The 22,360-nt window shown below is 36.1% G+C and overlaps 1 protein-coding gene across 2 annotated transcripts in view; it reads right to left on the reverse strand.

Annotated features, from left to right (window-relative positions):
* The window catches only part of PDCD6IP (programmed cell death 6 interacting protein), an 87,585-nt gene that overhangs the window by 14,200 nt on the left and 51,025 nt on the right, over positions 1-22,360 (reverse strand). For both annotated transcript variants that reach the window (XM_004471133.4, XM_004471134.4), the window contains exons 8-14: positions 21,873-22,095; positions 20,732-20,855; positions 17,488-17,665; positions 8,339-8,450; positions 7,321-7,490; positions 1,124-1,372; positions 187-321 (exon numbers count right to left, since the gene is read on the reverse strand). In XM_004471133.4, the coding sequence (XP_004471190.2) occupies positions 187-321; positions 1,124-1,372; positions 7,321-7,490; positions 8,339-8,450; positions 17,488-17,665; positions 20,732-20,855; positions 21,873-22,095 (1,191 nt within the window). The remainder of the gene's footprint in view (positions 1-186; positions 322-1,123; positions 1,373-7,320; positions 7,491-8,338; positions 8,451-17,487; positions 17,666-20,731; positions 20,856-21,872; positions 22,096-22,360) is intronic.

Genomic DNA, 22,360 nt, shown 5'->3' on the forward strand with positions numbered 1-22,360 from the left:
TCACCTGCCTTCTGTCAGCTTTCCCTAATCCTCCACTTACATCAATCTTTGCAGAGACAAAAGGCATTAAAGGTGAGAGTGCAGAGGCAAAGGATAATTTGATCCAATTAGAATCACCAAGTATTTCCCCCAAACCATATTTCCACATCTGTACTAGTTATTGTTTCTTTTGTGTGTACTTCATACCTTTGTGCCCTCCTTCAAATTAGCTACAAGTTCAACAAAGTTGTCATATGCCGTAGCTAAATTCTTCAAAACTTCTTCTCTTAAGTTAGCTTCATTGTTAGATTGTTTCATTTTTGAAAATTCCTGGTGTGAGACCTTGTTAAAAGAAAGATTTATGTATTTACATTTATTTATAAAACAAACAATAGCTCATAACATTTCTATTGATATAACTTTTCCAACTATGAAAATCTTATATGATTATAGACAGGAATTTTTAGAAATCCACATATATTTCTTTTAGGGGAACACGCTTTTCATAGTGCAAAAATAGCAAAAATTCGGTGGGTGTCACACACAACCAATAACAATTACAGATTTCCATTAATAGAGCATACACTTGCAAAGAACAATTAAGATGAAAACTTTTTAAAAGTTTTTCAGAATAGTTTTCTATTACATATTGATGTAATACTGAGCAGTAGAAACAAAACCTCTAATTCTGGACATTATCTAATAAAGTTTCTTCCACTACTTGTTTTTAAGTACAAAAAATGACTAACTTCAAACATCTAAGCATATTTACCTTTGCATTATTTGTAAAAAGTGACTAGAGTTTATGTGTGCCAGCCACATAATTACAGTGTCAAAAGTAACTGAAATTAATTTTGAATCCCTCCACCATCGCAAAAAAAAAGCCCAAAAACACAAAGCTTATAAAAACTTGAACTACCCAAAAACTGAAGCATCAAGGATTTCTAAATAATGCGCTACCTTTTAGCCAAAGAATGAAGTTTTCTTTCATAGACTTTTAAATTGTGCAAAATAAAGGTGTATCATGTTTCACTCCTAACTCTAATAGATTCTTCCACTTCATTTTCCTAAGTGGATTTGTCTAGGCTTATCCGTTCTGTAATTTCCTTAAATATAAATCTTAATGGCGTATATATAAATTCACCTGAATATTTTTAAGAAGCTCCTCCTGTTTCTTAAGAGATTCTTGGACTTTAGTTGTAAGACCTCCATAGATTCGATCCAGTTCAGTAACAGAAAGAGCTTCTTCATTTATCACACCATCTTGAGCCAGAGCAGTCAAAAACTTGCTTGTCATGTCAAAATTCACTGCTTTCATGTCATTCTCCAGACCCTCTCTTTCCTTCTTTACTTCATCAAGATTTGTCAATAAGGATTTTAAGACATTTACAACCTAATTAGTAAGAAAGACACTTTAATATAACTACCAAAAAAATAGAAACAAAGTTCAAGAGGAGAAGAATTGTACAAAGGTTCATCCAGGGTCAGAGAGAAGATGATTTCTCAGACAGCCAAATATAAACTACGCTTCAAGTTTATTTAGATATAGGCACTGTACAGTTAACTCAAATTAAAGTAATAACCACAACAGCAATAATGATAACAGTAGCAATAGCAATTATTCACTAAATATTTAGGCACTGTGTTAAATACCACACAAATACTTAACGTATTTCTAATAACACCCCATAAGGTATATATTATTATACCTCACAGATAGGAAAACTAAGCCTTAGAAAAATTAACATGTCCAAGGAGTAGGGGTGAAGTTAAGAGACCAGAGTCTGCCTAACTCCAAAACCAATTTCTTAACCACTTTGCATCATACTTTCTCCTCATCATGGCTCTGAGGTGGGGATATTGCCAGGTAAAAAGACATGCTATTTTACCTAGTAGAGAGAGAGACAGAGAGAAATGGAGATAGATTTAGAGACATAGATGTATATGGAGAAAAAGTACTAAAGAGAAAGAACTAGAGAGAGAGTGATATATAGACAGACTTATACCACATGTGTATTTATACAGTGGTCGAGAAGAGGGAGCGAGGGTTCTTGCCCATCTCTCCCTACAAGAACTTGTCAGTAGGTTTTAACTCTGATTCAATTCAGGTAGTCTCCAACTTACATCCAGATGACTCGTAAACACCCCTTATATTAAAAGTGTTCCAGTGCCTCTACTGCCACTTACAAGCTGTTCCCTCCATTTGCAGCTCCTCACAGTTTGCTAGGACGAGTAGGGAGAGCCAACCCCAATCCCACTGTTGCGCCTAACCCAAGGGTGCTCATGGAAAAGAAGCTGGATGAAGACAAAGGAAGAAGGGGGTGATATCCATGAACACCATTCTCCACCCCATCTTTCTGATCAGTATCATTTCCACCTCCAATGGATCTCATCACCAACTGCCTGTTTCTAAGAATTCCCATCCCACTCTTCATTCCACAGGCCTCATTAGCAAATTGACAAAAAAGTCCAGAGTAATCTACCTTTGTGGAGACCAAACAAAAACCATAAGGCAACTTCTAAATGTAGATGATCTTTCTTTGGGCCTCTGTTTATCACCCAAAAACTAACCTTCTAAGTGTCCTAATGTTTTCATTCAGTAGCTCTTTTAAAAAATGAAAATGAGGACGTGGGCAGTGGCGAGAAATAAAAACCATCAATCCACAGATACTCTAAAAGTGAAAAAAAATAATATGTGGATGAAACATGGCAAAGATTTTGTGGAATGTGATTAGATGATATAGATAAAAGTGACTTCCAGGATATATTGCTAAATGGTGGGAGGGGGGAACGTAAAAGCATATAGTATGCTGTATTTTGAGATAGAGACACTGGGGTGGAAATGGGTGGAAGGGATTGGGATAGGAGTTCTCTGAGTGCAACTTTTGAATCATAAATATTTTTTACCTTTCAAAGAAAATCAAATAAAAAATTGAAGAGAGGGAAGTGAATGTCGCTCAAGCAGCTGGGCACCCACCTACCACATGGGAGGTCATGGGTTCAGTTACCAGTGCCTCCTAAAGAAGACAAGCATGACAGGAAGCTGATGCATCAAGATGACACACAAAGATGACGCAATGAAGAGACACAGCAATGAAGGACATTGAGAGACGCAACAAGCAGGGAGGGGAGGTGGCTCAAGTGACTGGGTGCATTCATCCCACATGGGAGGTCCTGGGTTTGGTTCCCAGCACCTCCTAAAAAAGAAGACGAACAGAGAGCAGACAGCGAGCACAAACAATGGGGCAGGGAGGGGGTATAAATAAATACAATAAATCTTTTAAAAAAAACTGGAGAAACAAATAACTTAATGGTCTATCAAAACAAATTTGGGAAGTGGTTGTGGTTCAACTGATAAGAGCGTTTGCCTACCATATGGAGGGTCCTGAGTTCTATACCCAGTTCTGACCCGTGTGGAGCTGGCCCATGCGCAGTGCTGCCGCACGCAAGGAGTGCCGTGTCACGCGGGGGTGTCCCCCATGTAGGGGAGCTCCACGCGCAAGGAGTGCGCCCCGCAAGGAGAGCCGCCCCATGCAAAAAAGTGCAGTCCACCAGGAGTGGCACCGCACACACGGAGAGTTGACGCAGCAAGGTAACGCAGCAAAAAAAAGAGACACAGTTTCACGGTCCTGCATGACAAGAATGCAAGTGGACACAGAAAAGCACACAGCAAATGGACACAAAAAAAGAGGAGACGAGGGGGAATGGGAGAGAAATAAATAAATGAATCTTTAAAAAAAACAACAACAAATTCATCTCTGACTATGAACTCCTTTATGGGCCTAATGGAGTTACTTATTATATAACCATGGGCAGTCCACTACCTGGAAAATTACTCAATTTTTTCATCTGAAAAAATGGGTATAATGATAATACCCATCTCACAGGACTGTCATGAAGACTATGGTATCTATACAAAGTACTCTATATAATTTATTTTTTTTTTTTTAAGATTTATTTCTTTCCCCCCACCCCCCTCCCGTTGTCTGCTCTCTGTGTCCATTTGCTGTGTGTTCTTCTGTGACCACTTCCATCCTTATCAGCGGCACTGGGAATCTGTGTTTCTTTTTGTTGCATCACCTTGTTGTGTCAGCTCTCCGTGTGTGCGGCACCATTCTAGGGCAGGCTGCACTTTCTTTCACACTGAGCAGCTCTCCTTACGGGGCCCACTCCTTGGGTGTGGGGCACTCTTACGCGGGGGACACCCCTGCATGGCATGGCATTCCTTGCGCACATCAGCACTGCGCATGGGCCAGCTCCACACGGGTCAAGGAGGCCCAGGGTTTGAACGGTGGACTTCCCATGTGGAAGGCGGACACCTATCCATTGGGCCAAATCCACTTCCCATCTCTATATAATTTCTAATACAAGGTAAGTGTTCAATCAGTATTATTAAATGGCTGTTAAATTTTATGGTTTAACCATAAACTTTGAGTACATTATGGATTAAAGAGGCTTGACCTCAACTATGACTTTGTCTTAAGACTTTACACTATGTGAAGACTATTTTGCTATTAGAAAAATAAGAAATGTCACTGAATCTTTCTATAAATTATATCCAATTACAGCTAGTTAAAGGGGAAAAAAGCATTTTAACCAAGTAAAATAAAGCTGGAAGAGAAAATAAGAATTTGCAGAAGGGTGAATAAAAATAGTCTAATAAACAAAACAGAGTCAGAAACACTATAACACATGGGTTCTCTTTACATAGTGTAGAAACTAACCTGATCTCAACAAATAATTAGCCAAAATTTTGGAGGAAATACCCGGAGCTCATAAGTAAAATGCAGAGACTGACATGGCTCACATGGATACAACTGTCTCTTCCGTGAACTTAACAAAGTGGCAGCAGAGTGATGTGGGAAGAGCACCCCAGCAGGATTCAAGAGCCATGAGTTTTAGAACCAGCTCTACTCATAATGAAGAGCTACTCTCCTGACTCCTATGGTTGCCACTTTCTAATCGGAGTGATGAAGGACCAAACTTATTTATTAAGTCCTGTGAAAAACCAAGAGCAAAGCAGTGTTTGCAGATTCTCCACTAATCAATAAGGTATCTCTGCATGAATCAGAAAAAAAGGCCCTGTAGAAGGGTACATGGCTTTGAACAGTGCTACTTTGTGCATTACGTCTGAGTTGAAGATTTCTTTCAAAGGCACCCCCACTGCCACCTCAGGAAGATGCAACACCAAGAGGACAAGTGGACATCATCTTTATGCAAGGAAAAATGTATCCCTTCCTTTGGGCATACTCAGTCCTATAAGAGGTCCAAGGTTTGACCAGCTGAGCAAAGGTTAGATTTCAGACTCTACTCAATGAGAGGCACATACCCTAAAGCAGGGGTCCTAAGTATGTAATATAAGGATCTTTGAATACAAATTGCAATTAGTCTGCAAAATTTTTTGCTGTTTCTCAATATCTAAAACCAGATACCCAATTAAACTGAAGATAAACAACTAGGAGAGTAGGCCCCATCACAATCAGATAATTGAAAAAACAGCTCACCATCAAGCTTTTAATCTTCTAATAAAATGTATACGTTGTTATGACTTTAATAATTAGCAATTCAAATGCCTTAGTTTTTACCATAAAAACTGGCTAAAATGTGTTATCAACTGTTCTAACAGCTGTCTGATATAACTGATAAATACATAATGTTTGCTTAGTTGATAAAGGCACATGATGAGTGAATATATACACCACTGAAGAATTTTTGGTTACCTCTGACAAGAAAATCTAACTTCAGTAAAATAACTTCTTAACGGCTACAAACGCTGCCTCCAACCCCGATGAAATACCACTACAAATTAACAAAAAGCAGCTTTATCTCAAATGAATAAAATATCAACTAATCGGTGCACACTATAATCCTGATTTTGCTTACCACAAACCATTTTTGCATTCCTATAAGCAGATGATCGAAGTTTTTGACAAAGACCACGTAAGTTCTGAGTCATGTATGAGATGCAAAAAGGAGGGAGTCTATTTTTCAGGGGGGTGGGCCACCGGGATTTGCTGCTATTCTGTGGGTCTGAAGTCTGTTCTTCACAAATTTATCTCCTACCTTCTTTTTCTACCCTATTTGCTCAAAGCATCTAATCGATATTCCTTGTCCCATTCCCCTTTAGAATCAGGTTCTGTGCACATTCGACTATCCAGCCTCCTCTCTGGGAGCTGCCCAACACCTGCAACTAGTTTCCACTGAACCTCCAAATTCCCACCAATGTCAATTTTCTGGACACACCTACTCACTCAATCCCTCCCGGATCCTATACGTGTTTATCTTTCCTGTCTACTGTTTTCAAAGTGCACCGGTTTCTTAAGAAGCCCCCTAAATGAGAGCTCCAAATGCTAGCAGAAGGAAGTGCTTCATCATTTAATCCCACAGCATACTTTCTATACTTTCCCTGTGGCACTTTTGAATTTCTATCCTGCATTACAGTTATCCTTAAACATGTCTACTCTTCCTCACTGGACCATAAACTGAGGGTAAAGCCTGTATATAATTCATTTGTTAATTTTTCAAAGCACGTAGTATAGTGCCTTATACAAAACAGATATCCAGTAAGTCTTGCTTGAATAAATACATGAAAGGCTTCTGTGGAAACACAAATGAAGAATAACACTGGTAACTTTAGGGATCTATTGTCCCAGAAAGCTCACCTTTTTCAAGAAGTTTTCAGCAATATTTCTGTCCCTTTCACTTATTTTCTTATGTACTTCACAGCCTCTAACTTATCCTACTATCTATTATCCTACTTCAAAATGCCTGGCCACTAAATAAGATTTGTACTTTCCTCTTTTAGGACTTTCCAAATCAGACGTCTCACTACTGATTTTCTCCTGCCTGTCTCCATTAGAATTACCATGATGATATTGTCCATTTTTTAATATGCACATCTTATTAATTTTCCTTCAGAGGTAGTCCCAGTGGAATAGGCTAGAAAGCAGTGTGGTATGATATAAGAAACAAAGAATTTGTAGTCAGAACATCTGGTCAAAATTCTATCTTGCCACTACAGGGAAGTTTCTATACTCCCAAGCATCTCTCACTTTTTAAAAATCTGAATTGAATACTGTGACTATACAAAGTACCTAGAATTTAGAACCCAGCTCATAGAACACACTCAAATAAATGGAAATCATTACTATTCCAGGACATAATTTTGTTAGTATCCTTATCTATTTACACAGTATATATAAAAATGCTTTACATAAAACGACCCTAATTTACTCCTGCAATTTTTAAAAGATAACAGAGAAATTGGCAATTCATTGTATATAACAGCTTCAAAAGTTTTCATAAGCAAACGGCTACGTGCTCCAATATGTATCTTCTCACCTCACTGCCCTGCATGGTCTTTGCAGGGTTAGCAGAAGGGATGGTGGCATTGAGCTCAGGCTCGGGCTTACACAGAAGTGCAATGGTATCTCGGTGAGACTGGTAGCGTTCTTTCACTCGTCCGTCTGCTTGGACGGCCTTGTCCAAAACTGCTCTGAAGTTGGCTCCCTCTAGGGGGGGAAAAAGTTTACAGAGCACAGCACTGACTCTTAACAGTAATATTTATGAATTGGTTGTACTTTCAGTTCTGGCCTCAACTTTCTGTACAACTTCTTTCTACAGGCCCCAATTCACCAGAGGAAATTAACACAGATCCTTTCAGTCTTTGCACTTTAATCATTTCCAAAATTTAAAAAGTATTACTATAATTATACCTTAAAATACATCTGGTAGTTAATATCCACCAAATATAAGTTAAAAATTAGTCTAATCTTCTTCTACAACTTAGAAATACAGAAAATCATTTACTCCAAAAACGATTACAATTTATTTTAAAAGTATTTCTCTAAGTACTTCTTAATACTTCAACCTGACTTAAAAGAACAGGAGATATATGTTTTTAGTGAATCCCAATAGTATTAATTCCTTTCCAAAATTTATATAAAACAAGTCTATTGTCATCATGCAGGCAACCTTTATCTTAAGCAAGAAATTTTAATAACTAAAGTCTTATAAAAGAATAAATTTTGCTTCAAAGTAACTGTTAAAACTCATCTTTCACCATCCAGGATTCAAAAAGTACGAAGACATAAATATAGTATGATTTCATTTGTGTTCTAAAAACCTGAATAGAGCTTATAACATGAAAGGAAGAATCTGAACCTCTTACAAAGAACTTGTATTACTTTTGTTACTTTATCTTAAAGAATATTGAACTGTGGAAAAACAGCTGGGTCTTCAATATTACAGTTTCAGCAAAAACAGGTTTTCAACTGAGCCTAATTTAATCAAGTAAAAAAAACCTCTGGATCTAACTTGGAATTTATTCAAGTGATAATCACTTCATGAAAATTTTTACCTGCTCTCAAAGGCTTGTAGAGTTCATTGGATGGTGTCCTTTGCCAACGTTCCTTAAATTTTGATCTTAAATCATTGTCAGTTGCTTCTTCTTCATCCAACAATCTTAATGACTTTTGAAAAGGAAGTGAAGAAATAATGAGCTATTTCAGGTACCAAAAATATAAACAAAACCTTTTTTTTAAATGATCATACTCAATATACAGGTTAAAACTTAGTGAAAAGGAAATGCTCCTACACTACTGATTAGAATATAAATTTGCACCATATTTTTTGGTAACAGAAATCTAACTTATAATGTATTTAACAAAACGTCTTATAAAACTCAAGGCTGGATTAGCATTACCTTTCTCAGTAAAATAAAAAAGAATAAATAAAAGATTATTCACATGCAGATGATCAGTACAGTACTATAAAGATTGTTTTTAGATTAAAATAGGAGGCCTTTCCTAATGCAGAAGCCATAAACAAAAAAAAACAAACAAACAAACACTGATTACTTTACCTGAAAATAAAAGACTTACTCCCACCCCAAGATGACATACTGAAAATTATGTTTTACATATAAAAACTATTTTTAGTGCACAGCATTTAAAAAATGGCATAGTAAGGGGCCAGAACAGGAAAGTGCTCATTTACCAGTGGATAGAAATGCTAATGAAAATGGTATCTACTAATTACTGGTATATTAGAGCAGGATATTTTTCTGTAAAGGACCAAACAGTAAATATTTTAGGCTTTATGTGCCACAATACAGCTCCATCACATATTCTTCTTCTTTTCCCCACAGTCCTTTAAAAATGGTAAAAAACATTCTTAACTAGTACCATATTAAAATGAGCTGTGAGTCAGAATTGGCCTCCTGGCCAGAGTTTGCCCACCACTGGCTTAGAGCCTGAATTTAAAAGACCCTGAGAAGATCAGAAACAAAACTGGAGCCAATTAGGGTGGGAGGTCAGATCAAAGACATACCACCCCAAAATTAGGATACTCCCAAATGAGTAACACTCAGTGGAAGATTTTTGAAAATGAAAACTGCCCTAGAGAAGGAAACTTGCTTGTCCCAACCTCAGTTCTAAATAGAAAAGACAAAGTCTCACCTGAAATTTCTAATCACAACACCTGAACTTGGGACGGGAAATCATACTACTTATGTGATACAAAGCCCTAAGATGAAACTCTAGCGATTCATAAACGAAAAACAAAAAACAATTCTAAAATCTAAAGAGGTCTCAGCTATGTAATGCCTTTTTATGGCAGAAGCAAACACAAATCTTTCAAGAAGAATTCATTTTAAAGCCAGACCTCAAAGAATTCCCACAAATAAAAACTTGGTAAAACCTGAATAATAGTTTTGTAACACTAATAATTTCTTAGGCTTGACCAATGGACCATTCCTGTGTAATATTTTAAAACTTGGGGAAGCTACGTGAAGGATATTCAACTTTTCTGTAAATTTAAAACTGTTCCAAAATAAGTTTTTAAACTAAAAGGAAAAAAGAAAAATAAACACAAGAACAAATAAACCACCATAACAAAGCAAAAATAACAAATCACAGAATAGAACCAAGAAAGACTGTGGATAATGGAATTATAAAATAACAACATAAAATTAACACATTTAATACATTTTAAGAAATCAGAGATAAATTGAGAAGTAGGACAAAGGAACAAGAAAAGAGGCAAAACTGAAAAGGAACAAAATAGAATTCTAGAAATTAAAAACATTAAAATTAAGACATCAATAGATAATTAAAAGCAGGTAAGATATAGCAGTATAGAATTAGATTACAAGGAACTACAATCAATGAAGTACAGAGCAAAAGAAAATGAGAGGTTAAAACACTAAAAGTGAGAAGATTCGAAATATATGTAATCGGAAATCCATGAGAAGACAACAGTAAGAACTGGAAGATCCAATATTCAATGAAGTCAAAAACTAAGAATTTTCAAGAACTGATGAAAGACAATTCCTCAGATTCAGTAGGCCCAAGGAAATATCAAGCAATTTTAATGGAATAAAATTCATACCCAGAGTACATTACATTGAACTTTAAAGAAGTTCACCTATGAAAAGGACCAAACAGAGCTCAATACCACAGAAATAGAAATTGAAAATCCCATAGAGAGGTTCAAAAGCAGACTGGACCTGGCAGAAGAAACAATCAGTGAACCTGAAGACAACCTAATTTCATCCAGTCTGAGAAGAAGAAAAAAGAATAAAGAAAATTGATCATTTCACAACAAGATAGAGATTTTCAAAGGTACAGTTTTGATTAAAAATCTTTACTAAAAGGAAAATATGATTAAAAAAAAAAAAAGAAAAGTAATCAGGGTCTGATCTAGGGTACCATCAAGCATACCAATATATGCACTGTGGGAATCCCATGAGAAGAAAGAGAAAGGTCAGTAGGCAGTGGGATCCAAGTGATCAAATAAAAAAAACCATCCTATGTGAGTGAGGGAAGGGTATAAGGGAAATTTGTACTTTCTGAATGATTTTTCTGTAAACCTAAAATTACTCTATAAATTTAAAAAAAAAAAACTATCAACCAAGAATCTACACAGGGAAAAACTATGCTTCAAAAATTAAAGCGACATTAAGACATTCCCAAGTAAAAAACCGCTCAAGAGTTTGTCTCTAGTTGACCTGCCTTATAAAAGAAGAGCTACAGAGTCATTCAGGCTGAAATGAAAGGACAATACAAATCCACACAAAGAAATAGACATCAGTAAAGTTAACCACAGAAATACAAGTCAATCTGTTTTCAGTTTCCAACTCGTTCTTCACAAATTAAAAAAAAAACTACTCAAAAGATTAATTATAAATCTATGTTGATGGGCATATGATTTATAAAGATGTATTTGGTGACAATAACACCACAAAGGGAGGATGGAGCTATATAGGAGCAAATTATTTGTGTAATGTTAAAACTAAGTAGGTATTAACAGAATGCTATAAATCATGATGTTATTTGTAATCCCCAGGGAAAGCACTAAGAAAATAACTTAAAAATATATAAAAAAAGAAATGAGAAGGGATTCTAAATGGTACACTAGGAAAATATCTAAACACAAAGAAAGCAATGGAGGAATTAAGGAACAAAAAATGAAATAAAACGTACACAAAGCAAAATGAGCAAAATGGCATAAGACCTTCCGTATCAGTAATTCCATTAAATGTAAATAGTTTAAACTCTCCAATTAAAGGCAGAGTTTGGGAGACTGGATTAAAAAAAGCATGCTTGAACTACATGCTATCTACAAGAGACACACTTTAGATCCAAAGTTGAAATGAAAAGAAAAAAAGACTTCATGCCAGCAGTAACGAAAAGAGAGTTTAAATGCCTATACCAGAAATAACTGACAAAATACAGATTAATATACAAATTGTTACAGGAGGCAAAAGAAGAACATTATAAAATGGTAAAAGGGTCACTCCATCAAGAACAGTAACAAACATACATGCACCTAAAAACAGGAGCCCCAAAATATATGAAGCAAAAATTGACAATTTAAAAGGAGAAATATACAGTTCAACAATAATAGTTGGTGACTTCAGCATCTCAATTTCAATAATGGATAGAACTAAGCAGAAGAAAAACAAGGAAACAATATTAGAAAAGTACTGTCAACTAACTGGACTTAACAGACACATACAGAAATTTTCACCCAAAAAGACCAGAATATACAATCTTCTACAGTGAAAATGGAACATTCTCCAAGACAGACAATATATTAGACCACACAATTCAAGTTTCAATAACTCTGAAAAAAACTGAAATCATACAAAATACCTTCTGTAACCACAACAGAATGAAATTACAAATAACAGAAAGAAATCTGGAAAATTCAAAAATATTTGGAAATTAACACACTCTTAAACCACCAATGAGTGAAAGGAAACCACAAGGGAGACTTGAAAATACTCTGAGATGAATAAAAATGAAAACACAGCATACCAAATAATGAATGGATAAACTTACGGGCTACAAGCTAAGCAGTGCTTGGAGGGCAATTTATAAATGCACATATTAAAAAAGGAGGAAGATCTCAAATCAATAACTTAGTATTCCATCTTCAGGAACTAAAAAAGAAAAGTAAACTAAAACCCAAAGTTAGCAAAAGGAAGAAAGCTATAAAGATTAGAGTGGAGGTAAACGAAACAGAGAATAGAAAATCAATAGAAAGAATTGACAAAACCAAAAGTGGTTTCTTTAAAAAGATCAACAGAACTGACAAACCTTTAGCTACACTGACCCATCCATCCCCAAAGAAGGTATCTCAAATTACTAAAACAAGAAATGAAGGTAGAGCATTTCTGCCAAGTTTACAAAAAATAAAAAGGTTTATAAAGGAGTACTATGAGCAACTGCATGGCAGTAAGTTAAATAACCTAGAAGAAACGGACGAATTCCTAGAAATACACAAATTACCAAAACTAGTGCAAGAAGAAAGAAAATCTGAATAGACCTACAACAAAAGAAGAGACTGAATAGGTAGCCAAAAAATTCCAACAAAAAGTCCAGTGAATTCTACCAAAAACTTGAAGAAGTAATTCTAATTCTTCTCTAAGTCTTCTCAAAAACTAAAAAGGGAAAATACTTCCTAAGTCATTCTATGAGGCCAGTATTATGTTGATACCAATGCCAGAAGAAATTAAAGCATGAAAAGAAAGTCACAAACCAGCATCCCTTGTGATTATAGATGCAAAATCCTCAACAAAATACTAACAAAATACAGCAGCATATTAAAAAGATTATACATCTCACGCCTTACAGAATGGTCATTATTTTTTAAAAAACAGGAAACTACAAGTGCCAGAGAGGATGAGGAGAAATTAGAACACTATTTCACTGTTGGTGGGAATGTAAAATGTTGCAGCTTCACCAATGTTCATAGCAGTGTTAGTCACAATTGCCAAAAGATGTAAATAACCCAGGGGTCCATCAACAGATGAATGAATAAATAAATTGTGGTGCATCCACATGATGGAATGTTATACAGCTATAAGAAGAAATGAAGTCATGAAGCATATGACAACATGGATGAACCTGGAGGACATTATGTTGAGTGACAAAAACCAGACACAAAAGGACAAATACTGTACAATTATGCTATTATGAACTAAATATATTGTGTAAACTCATGGAATTAATTAGAACACAGGTCACCAGAAAATAGGAGGGTAGCGAATGGAAAGCTGAGGGTTAATCTGTGCAGATTGATTAAAAGGTTGTTTGCAAATCCTTGGAAATGAATAGAAATGGCAAAAGCATATCATGATGTTTGCAACTGACAGAGCTATTATATAGGTGTGATATTGTCTGAAAGGAAAAGTCTAAGACCGTGTATATTATTAGAAGGAAAGCTAAAAACTATAACATGGACCTATATAAGTCAGTAAAATCTCATGTAAAATATGAATGTGGGTGATATTGCCTATATAAGAGAGAGAGGAAAAGAATAGCAGCTACAAATGGCAGAGGAAGCACAGAGGGAATGAGAGGTAATGAGGTTTGTTTTTTATTATTATTATTGGAATAATCAAAGTGGTCTAAGAATGCGTGAAGTGATGAATACACAAATATGTGATTACACCAAATACCACTGATTGTACACTTTGGATGGATTTATACTTTATTAATATGTATCAATAAAATTGACTTGTTAAAATGGTACAGCCTCTATGAAAGACAGTTTGGCAGTTTCTCAGGAAGCTATAAATAGAACTGCCATTTGATCCAGCAATCCCACTACTAGGAATATATTGAGAAGAACTGAAAGCAAGGACACAGACATCTGCACACTGATGATGACAGCAGCATTTTCACAATTTGTAAAAGATAGAAACAGCCCAAATTTCCATCAACTGATGAATAAACAAAATGTGCTATACATATAATGAAGTGCTACTCAGCGTGAAGAAGAAATGAAGTTCGGCTGCATATGACACCATGTATGAACCTTGAGGACATTACGTTGAGTGAAATAAGCCAGAAACAAAAGGACAAATACTGTACGGTCTCACTAATATGAACTAAATACAATGAGTAAACTCATCAAGTAAACTCTAAAGTATAGGCTACTGGGAAAGAGAATGTGGGTTGAAAAGGGGGAGCTGATGCTGAATTATGTAGAATGTTTAATAAGAGGACTGTAAATGTGGGGAAATGATTAGAGGTGATGGTAACACATTACAGTGAGTATAATGGGGTAGTCTAGAGAGATTAATTTCTATTGAAAAAAAGCTAGAGGATAATCTAGGGACTGTATAACATAGTGATTTCAGTGGTGGATGTTACTGTGGTTAACAGTACAAACACAAGAATGTTCCTTTATTACTTGGTGTTAAGAATATGGAGATAAGTGCAAAAAATAAACTAATGTTATGTATAAACTAGAGTTAACAGTAATGTCAGTATTTTTATAGCAATAGCAAAGAAGGTACTGTATCAATGCTAAGGGTCAATAATGGGGGTGTAGGTATGGGATTCTTCCTTTTGGATTAATGAAAGCATTCTGAAAGGGACCAAGCTGAAGACAGCACATCTCTGTGATAAAACTGAGAGCCACTAAAGGTATACTACGGATGTACTGTACAAGGCAGAGGACCATATTAACACAGTGAACCCAGTGATGAATGATGGACTGTAGTTAACAGTACAAATGTGAAAATGTCTTGTCATGAACTATAATAAATATACAATAATAATGCATGCTGTTAAATTAAGATAACTTGTAGGAATAATTCATCAAATATTAGCTATGCACCACAGATAGCAGTAACATTATGAGGATTTTCTTTTTTTTTTTTATTTTTTTTTTAATCTTTTATTTATTTATTTATTTTTTAATTACATTATGAAAAATATGAGGTCCCATTCAACCCCACCGCCCCCGCCCAGGATTTTCTTTCACCAATTTTAACAAATGTATCACAACAATAAAAGATGTTGGTGGCGGGGCAATGTATGGAAATGCTATATGGTATGCACAGTGGGCTTATAAATTCATAATTTCCCAAATTCAAAAAAAAATTTTTAATTAAAAAAAAAAGTTTCAATAGGACCAAGTGTGATGTCCCAGGAATGCAAGGACAGATCAACATTTGAAAATCAATTAATCTAAAAAATAGTGGAATGAAGAATGATCATCCCAATAGCTGCAGAAAAAGCATCTGACAAAATCCAACACCTATTTAGGATAAAAACACTAAACAATCTAGGAATAGAATGGGACTTCCTCACCCTCATAAAGAATACCTATAAAAAACCCACAGCCAACATTTTGTGTAACAGTGAAAGACAGAAAGTCTTCCCCCTAAGATCAGAAATAAGACAGGATGTCCGCCCTCACCACTTGAATTCAACATTGTACTGTAAGTTCTAACCAGGACAATTAGAAATAAAAGGCATCCAGATCGGAAAGGAAGAAACGAAACGATCTCTATATGCAGATAACATGAACTTATATAGAGAAAATCCTAAGGAATTCACAAAATAGCTATTAAAAGACAGTAATTTTAACAAATTCAGCAGTTACAGGAAACAAGATCAACATGCAAAAGACAGCTGAATTGGGAAACGGCTGTAGCTCAATCAAATGGGCTCCCGTCTATCATATGGGAGGCCGAATTCCATTTACAACAGCATCAAAAAGAATAAAATTATTTAGGAATAATTTAACTAAGGAGGTCCAAGGCTTGTACACTGAAAACTACAAAACACTGTTAAAGAAATTAAAGACCTAAATAAATGGAAAGGCATTCCGTAGATTGGAAGAAAATTTTAAGATGGCAATATCTCAAAAAAATGATAAACCAATTCAATGAAACCTTATCAAACTTCCAACTGCCACTTTTTAAGAAATGGACAAGGTGATCCTAAAATTCACATGAACTGCAAGGGTCCCTAAAGAGCCAAAACAATCTTGAAAAGGAAGAAGAAAGTTAAAGGAATAATGCTTCCCTCCTTCAAAAATTCCTACAATGCAACAGTAATCAAAACTGTGTGGTACTGGCTAAGGACAGATAAATAGTTCAACAGAATAGAACTGAGAGTCCAGAAACAAACCAACACATCTATGGTCAACTGGTTTTCAAAATCGTACCAAGACCACTCACGTCAACAAGTAGTGCTGGGACAACTGGATACCCACATACAAATGAACAGAAACTGGGCCCATATATCACACTATATGCTAAGTTTAATTTTACATGGATCAAAGATCGTAAGAGGTGTGGGAAGCTGCCTCTGGCACAGGTGCTGTATTGGCCATCTTGTTGCTAAGCGCTATTTTTAGATACTAACCCCGTTAAGTTTCCTTTCCCCACCCTCCCTGAAGCAATTAAGTTTCTATTCTTACGCCACTCCCCGGGCTCCAATTGGGCACTCCCTAAAGAGCACCCAACGTCTTTCCGCGGACGTTGCCAAATAACTATCTGCACGTGCCTGTGGCACGAGAATCAAAATCTAGTTAACCAATCATTTACTGACACATGTGTTGTCAGTATGTACCACCTCCTTCATCCCTGGCTATAAAAACCCCTGATTGACCCTCAATAAACGAGGCTTGATCAGAATCCTGTCTTGTCTCCATCTCCATCCTTTGTGTCTCTTGTCCCTTTTTCATTCCCACTCCCTCCCTCAGGTCTCGGTTCGACTGATCCGCGGGTCGGGTCAAAGAGGTAAAACTATAAAACTTTCACAGGCATAACTTTTTATGTTACAGCAATGGCTTCTTAGATATGACATCAAAAGCACAATGATGAAAATAAACTGAACATCAAAATTTAAAACTCCTATGTTTCAAAGGGCACTATTAAGAAAGCAAAAAAACAACACACAGAATTGGACTAATTATTTGCAAAATACAAATCTGATAAGGGTCTAGAATCTAAAATATATAAAGATCTCTCACAATACAGCAACAAAAAGACAAAGAATTCAACTTGAAAATCAGAAATAACCTATTCTCTCCATCAGAATTCCTCTTGAAGGGCAGGCTCTGAGACATAATAAATTCACCAAGGTAATTAATTCTGCCACCCTGTGGAACCAAGAGGAAGAAGCCTCCACTCCTATTCCTTGCTGAACACCCAGGGATCCCAGCGTTTCTACCTGAAGAGCAAACCCTTTTTTCACATACCTCATCTAGGATTTCTCGATTTCTTTGCAGAAGTTCAGGTAGCTCTTTGATCAACTGATCAACAGTCTGGATGCCTCCCTGTTCAATCACAGACATGGACTTAGTCAATATAGACTGCGGTACCGTATCTCCAGACACATCTTCAATTGCTGCTGGAAGATTAAGGGAAGCTAACACCCTGGGGAAAAATGAGATGTTACGTCACCTAGAGGTCTAAACCGCCCTTTAACATGACTTTCCTATATACAAGTCAATAGCAATGAAGTTAGCATACACACACGAAAAAAGTTGGTAAGCCCTATCACACTGCAAAAATAAAGCAAACATAAACGAAAAGACAAAAAATCCGTGATTCATAAAATTAGAACTAAATCTTTAAATAATTATTTAAGTTCACAATTCAGAATTAAAAGCCAAAAAGAAAAATTATGGTACAAAATATACTAGATACCCAAGTCTAAATAACTAGAAATTCTACCATTTAAAAAAGCAGTCTTTTATCATAATCTTGATTGTCACATAATCACTGACAAATCAGTAATACATAAAATAGTTATAACATCATATTATCTAGGCAAAACATAGTTCTAAGTATTAAATTATAGAATCTTCATCTTTTCTCTTTTTTAGCACAAAAACAACTCATCGGTTACTTCATTTAAATAATGGGGAAAAACTTATCCCTATCTACTATGTAATTAGACAAGACAAGGAAGTGAAATGATATAATGCAGTGAACCCTTCAGAAAATAAGTATAAACTCAGACTGCCTCTTTTTTCCCCCCTTTCCTGCCCCCTCCCCACACCCTGCTGTTTTTGCTGTCTGTGTCCATTTGCTATGTGATCTTCTGTATCTATTTCTTTTTTTAGTTACGCAACATATTTTATTTTTCTTATTTCCCCCCTCCCCACCCCTTCCATTGTCTGCTCTCTGTGTCCATTCGCTGTGTGTTCTTCTGTGTCTGTTATATTCTCATTAGGCAGCTCTGGGAACCCATCTTGGGACCTTCCGGAGTGGGAGAGAGGCCATCATTCCCTTGCAGCACCTCAGCTCCGTAGTTCACTGCATCTCATACTGTCTCTTCTCTGTGTCTTTTTGTTGCATCATCTTGCTGCGTCAGCTTTCCATGTGGGCGGCACCACTCCTGGGTGGTCTGCTCTCCTGCACAGGGCTGCACTCCTTGTGCGGGGACCGCTCCTTACACGGGGGGCACCCCCATGCAGGGCGATACTCCTTGCGTGCGGCAGCACTCCACATGGGCCAGCTCGCCACACGGGCCAGGAGGCCCTGGGTATCGAACCCTGGACCTCCTATATGGTCGGCAGAAGCTCTGTTGAGTCTTATCCACTTCCCCAAACTGCCTCTTAATCATGTGCTAATTTTGTGGCTTTCTTGTCAACTATAGAAAATGTATTACCAGAATGTATACATTCATTGAGAAACTTATACTCGTCAACAGACACGATTAAGAAAATAAAGCGGTGGATGTAGCTGAAGCAGCTGGGTGCCCGCCTACCACATGGGAGGTCCCGGGTTCTGTTTCCACTGCCTCCTAAAGAAGACAAGCAAGACAAGCTGACGCAATGGCTGGCACAACAAGCTGACACAAGATGATGGAACAAGGACACACAATGAGACACACAACAAGCAGGTGGCTCAAGCGATTAGGTGCCTCCTTTTAAAAGATGAGCAGACACAGAGAGCACACAACAAACAGACACAAAGAGCAGATACTGAGTACAAACAATGAGGTGGTGGAGGGAGGGAGGGAGGAAGGAGAAGGGAAGAGATGGGAAGAGAAGGGAAGAGAAGAGACAAGCCAGTCTATAAGATAATATTCTCAATATAGATATCCGACAAAAGAATTTGCATCCAAAATACGAAAAGAATTCTTTAAGGATCTATTCAATCTACAAAAACGCACAAAAGATTTCAATAGACACGTCACAAAAGATATATGAATGGCTAATAAGAACATGAAAAGTTGTTCTACATCATTAGTAATGAGGGAAACGCAAATTAAACCACAATGAGATACTCTTACATACACATACTAGAATGGCTAATACTAAAAAGAATGATACTTGGTGATGATGCAGAGGAAGTAAATTTTTCAAACTGTGTAGGCAGGAATATAAAATGGAACAAAGACACTGGAAAACAAGCCAACTTTATTCCTTATAAAGTTAAACATCCACTAACCATACAACCCAGGAAATCCCACCTCTATTTACCAAACAGAAATAAAAAGATATGTCTGCAAAGACTATACATGAATGTTCATGCTAACTTAAATGTCCATCAACAGATGGAAGAATAAAGAAACTGTTACATGACCATAAAACATATTATTTCAAGGATCAAAACAATACAATATAAATCAATCTCAAAAACATTATGCTTAAGTGAAATAAACCAAACACACCTACACACTAAAAAAATCACACTGTAATGATCCCATTTGTATGAAATCATATAAAAAGTAAAACTAACCTATAAGCATATAGTCGTGGCCTGGGGCAAGGGGAGGATGAACTGAAGGGAAGCAGCATTAGGCAATTTGTTAGGATAAGGGCAATGTTTTCTATCTTGATCATGGTGGTGTTTACATTTAACAAAACTAATCAAGGGGAGTGGGTGTAGCTCAATGGTTTGGGTGCCTGCTTGTCATGTATGACATCCCAGGATCAATCCCCAGTACGTCCTAAACAAAAACAAAAAGCAAAAAACCTAATCACTTAAAATGGGTGCATTTTATGATGTGCAAATTTTCAAAATCAATATATTACTTCTGTAGTCTTCAGAACAAAACAAAAATTCGTTCAAAATAACAAAGGCACCATGCATCTTAGAGGGTTTTTCTGTTTGGTTGGTTGGTTTTTAGGAGGTACTGGGGATTGACCCTCGAACCTCGTACATGTAAAGCAGGCAGTCAGCCACTGAGCTACACTCACTCCACTTAAAGTTCACTTCTACTTCTCACTAATAGTCAAAATAATTTCCTCTTATTTCAGTAAATTTCTTCCAACTATAATATATTTGCTGGGGCTTACATAAAACAAGGATTTGGGTGTGTGTGTATATACATATGTCTATATTTGCTACAACATATAACTTTGACATTTACTTCCAAGCTGAGAAAACTAAAATGTTCATATAACTATGTAAAGATCAAACAGGAAACTTCAGAACTTTAGAGATACATTTACAAAACTTAAACACTATGTACAAAGTTCTACATACCCATTTGCCAAAGTGGTGGCTTCTCTCATTTGAGCAATTGATCTATTAACCAAATCAGCTTTCCTTTGATTATAGGCGGCCAAAGACTGCTGCACTGACACAGGAACCATCTTCTCAAAAAGATCTAAAATTTGGAATGAAAATTTCAACAAAACTTTAAGACCAACGTTCAAACCACAAAGTATCTATTTCTATTTTCTTTCCAATGTTCCACAGTCTACAAAGATTGAAATTAAAGATCAAAACTAAATCACTATTGAAAGCACAATGATGATGTGAATTTTTAGATTACTATATTCACAGACATAGGCAAAAATGAAAGTTTTTTCCTTGAAATTAATCTTCTTGGCTTTTCTGAGATGCTTGTTTGTCACTGAGTTTAAGGGATTTGGGGTGAAGCAGAGAAGAGTTACAGGTAAGAAAAGTCTGTTCCATTTTCATTAAATTAATGAATGAGTGGGCCACAGTGCCAGGTTGTGATTCCAGCTCCATCTCTTCCTAGTAATTTGCTTCCCCTGGGCAAACTACTTAACCACTCTGTGCATCGGTATTTTCATCAGACAAATGGGGATAATAACAGTACCTATCTCATGGGGTTGTTGTCAGAAATATATGAGCTATTTTTTGTTAAAGCATGTAAAAGAGTCCCTGGGTCATGGTAACCCAACATTTTGTGTTTGCTGAAAAGTAAATTTTTAAAATCACCCTTTCCAAATAACTTTACAATATTATCCATGGGATCCCACCTAGAGACTACACATTTTGTGTATCTACAACACTCAAGAATATTATCAACTTTACGTTACATAAATATAACTCCAGAACATTACATAAAGTCATATTTATGTTTATTTTTAATGGAAGCATCTTAAATAATATAACAAATCTCACAGTAACAAAATGACAAATGTTTACTTAAAGTCTATCATTACTCAAACACACAAAGAATCAAGTTTTCTGACTGTATCTCTATTTATTTTCAATCTTAAAATTTCACTAAGGATATCAAAATATTTCATTTTTATTCTCACATCTATTTTGAACATATATACAAACTATAAATTCAACACATTTAAAACAGCAACTGCAAACTAATGCTGGAGACAAGATAAAATTAAAGTGCATCTGAATACTTGCATACCAGTGAATTTCTGGCTGATGGGTACGTTGACTGGAGTAGATTTCACAAGTGTGGCTTTGCCAATAGGATCTAGATCTTTAAGGTCTGGAACGCGATCATGATAAATGAAGTCATTATCCTTCTTTGCTGCAGTAAGGGCACGGGTGATTTTGTCAGAAAAATCCTTCACATTGACATATTCATCATAGCGAGATGCCACTGTTTTAATCAATTCTGCTGCATGCTAAAAAAAAAAAAAAAAAGTCAAGGAAAGAATTTTTCTTTCTCTTTCTCAAACACACATCCAAGCATTAGTTTAAAAAAAAACAAAACAAAAAAACTTTAAGGACTTGCATTTCAAACAATGTGGCTGACAAGGATAACCTGGTTATTTTCCAATTACAAAATATCTACAAAGCATGAAGGGTAATATAAAGCAGACATGATACACAGGTGACTGACCAGGAAAGTAAAAGAAATTCATGGGCCAATAAAAGAAGGAAGACAGT

This window comes from Dasypus novemcinctus, chromosome 31 (genome assembly GCF_030445035.2).
Source record: "Dasypus novemcinctus isolate mDasNov1 chromosome 31, mDasNov1.1.hap2, whole genome shotgun sequence".
Classification (NCBI taxonomy): Eukaryota; Metazoa; Chordata; class Mammalia; order Cingulata; family Dasypodidae; genus Dasypus; species Dasypus novemcinctus.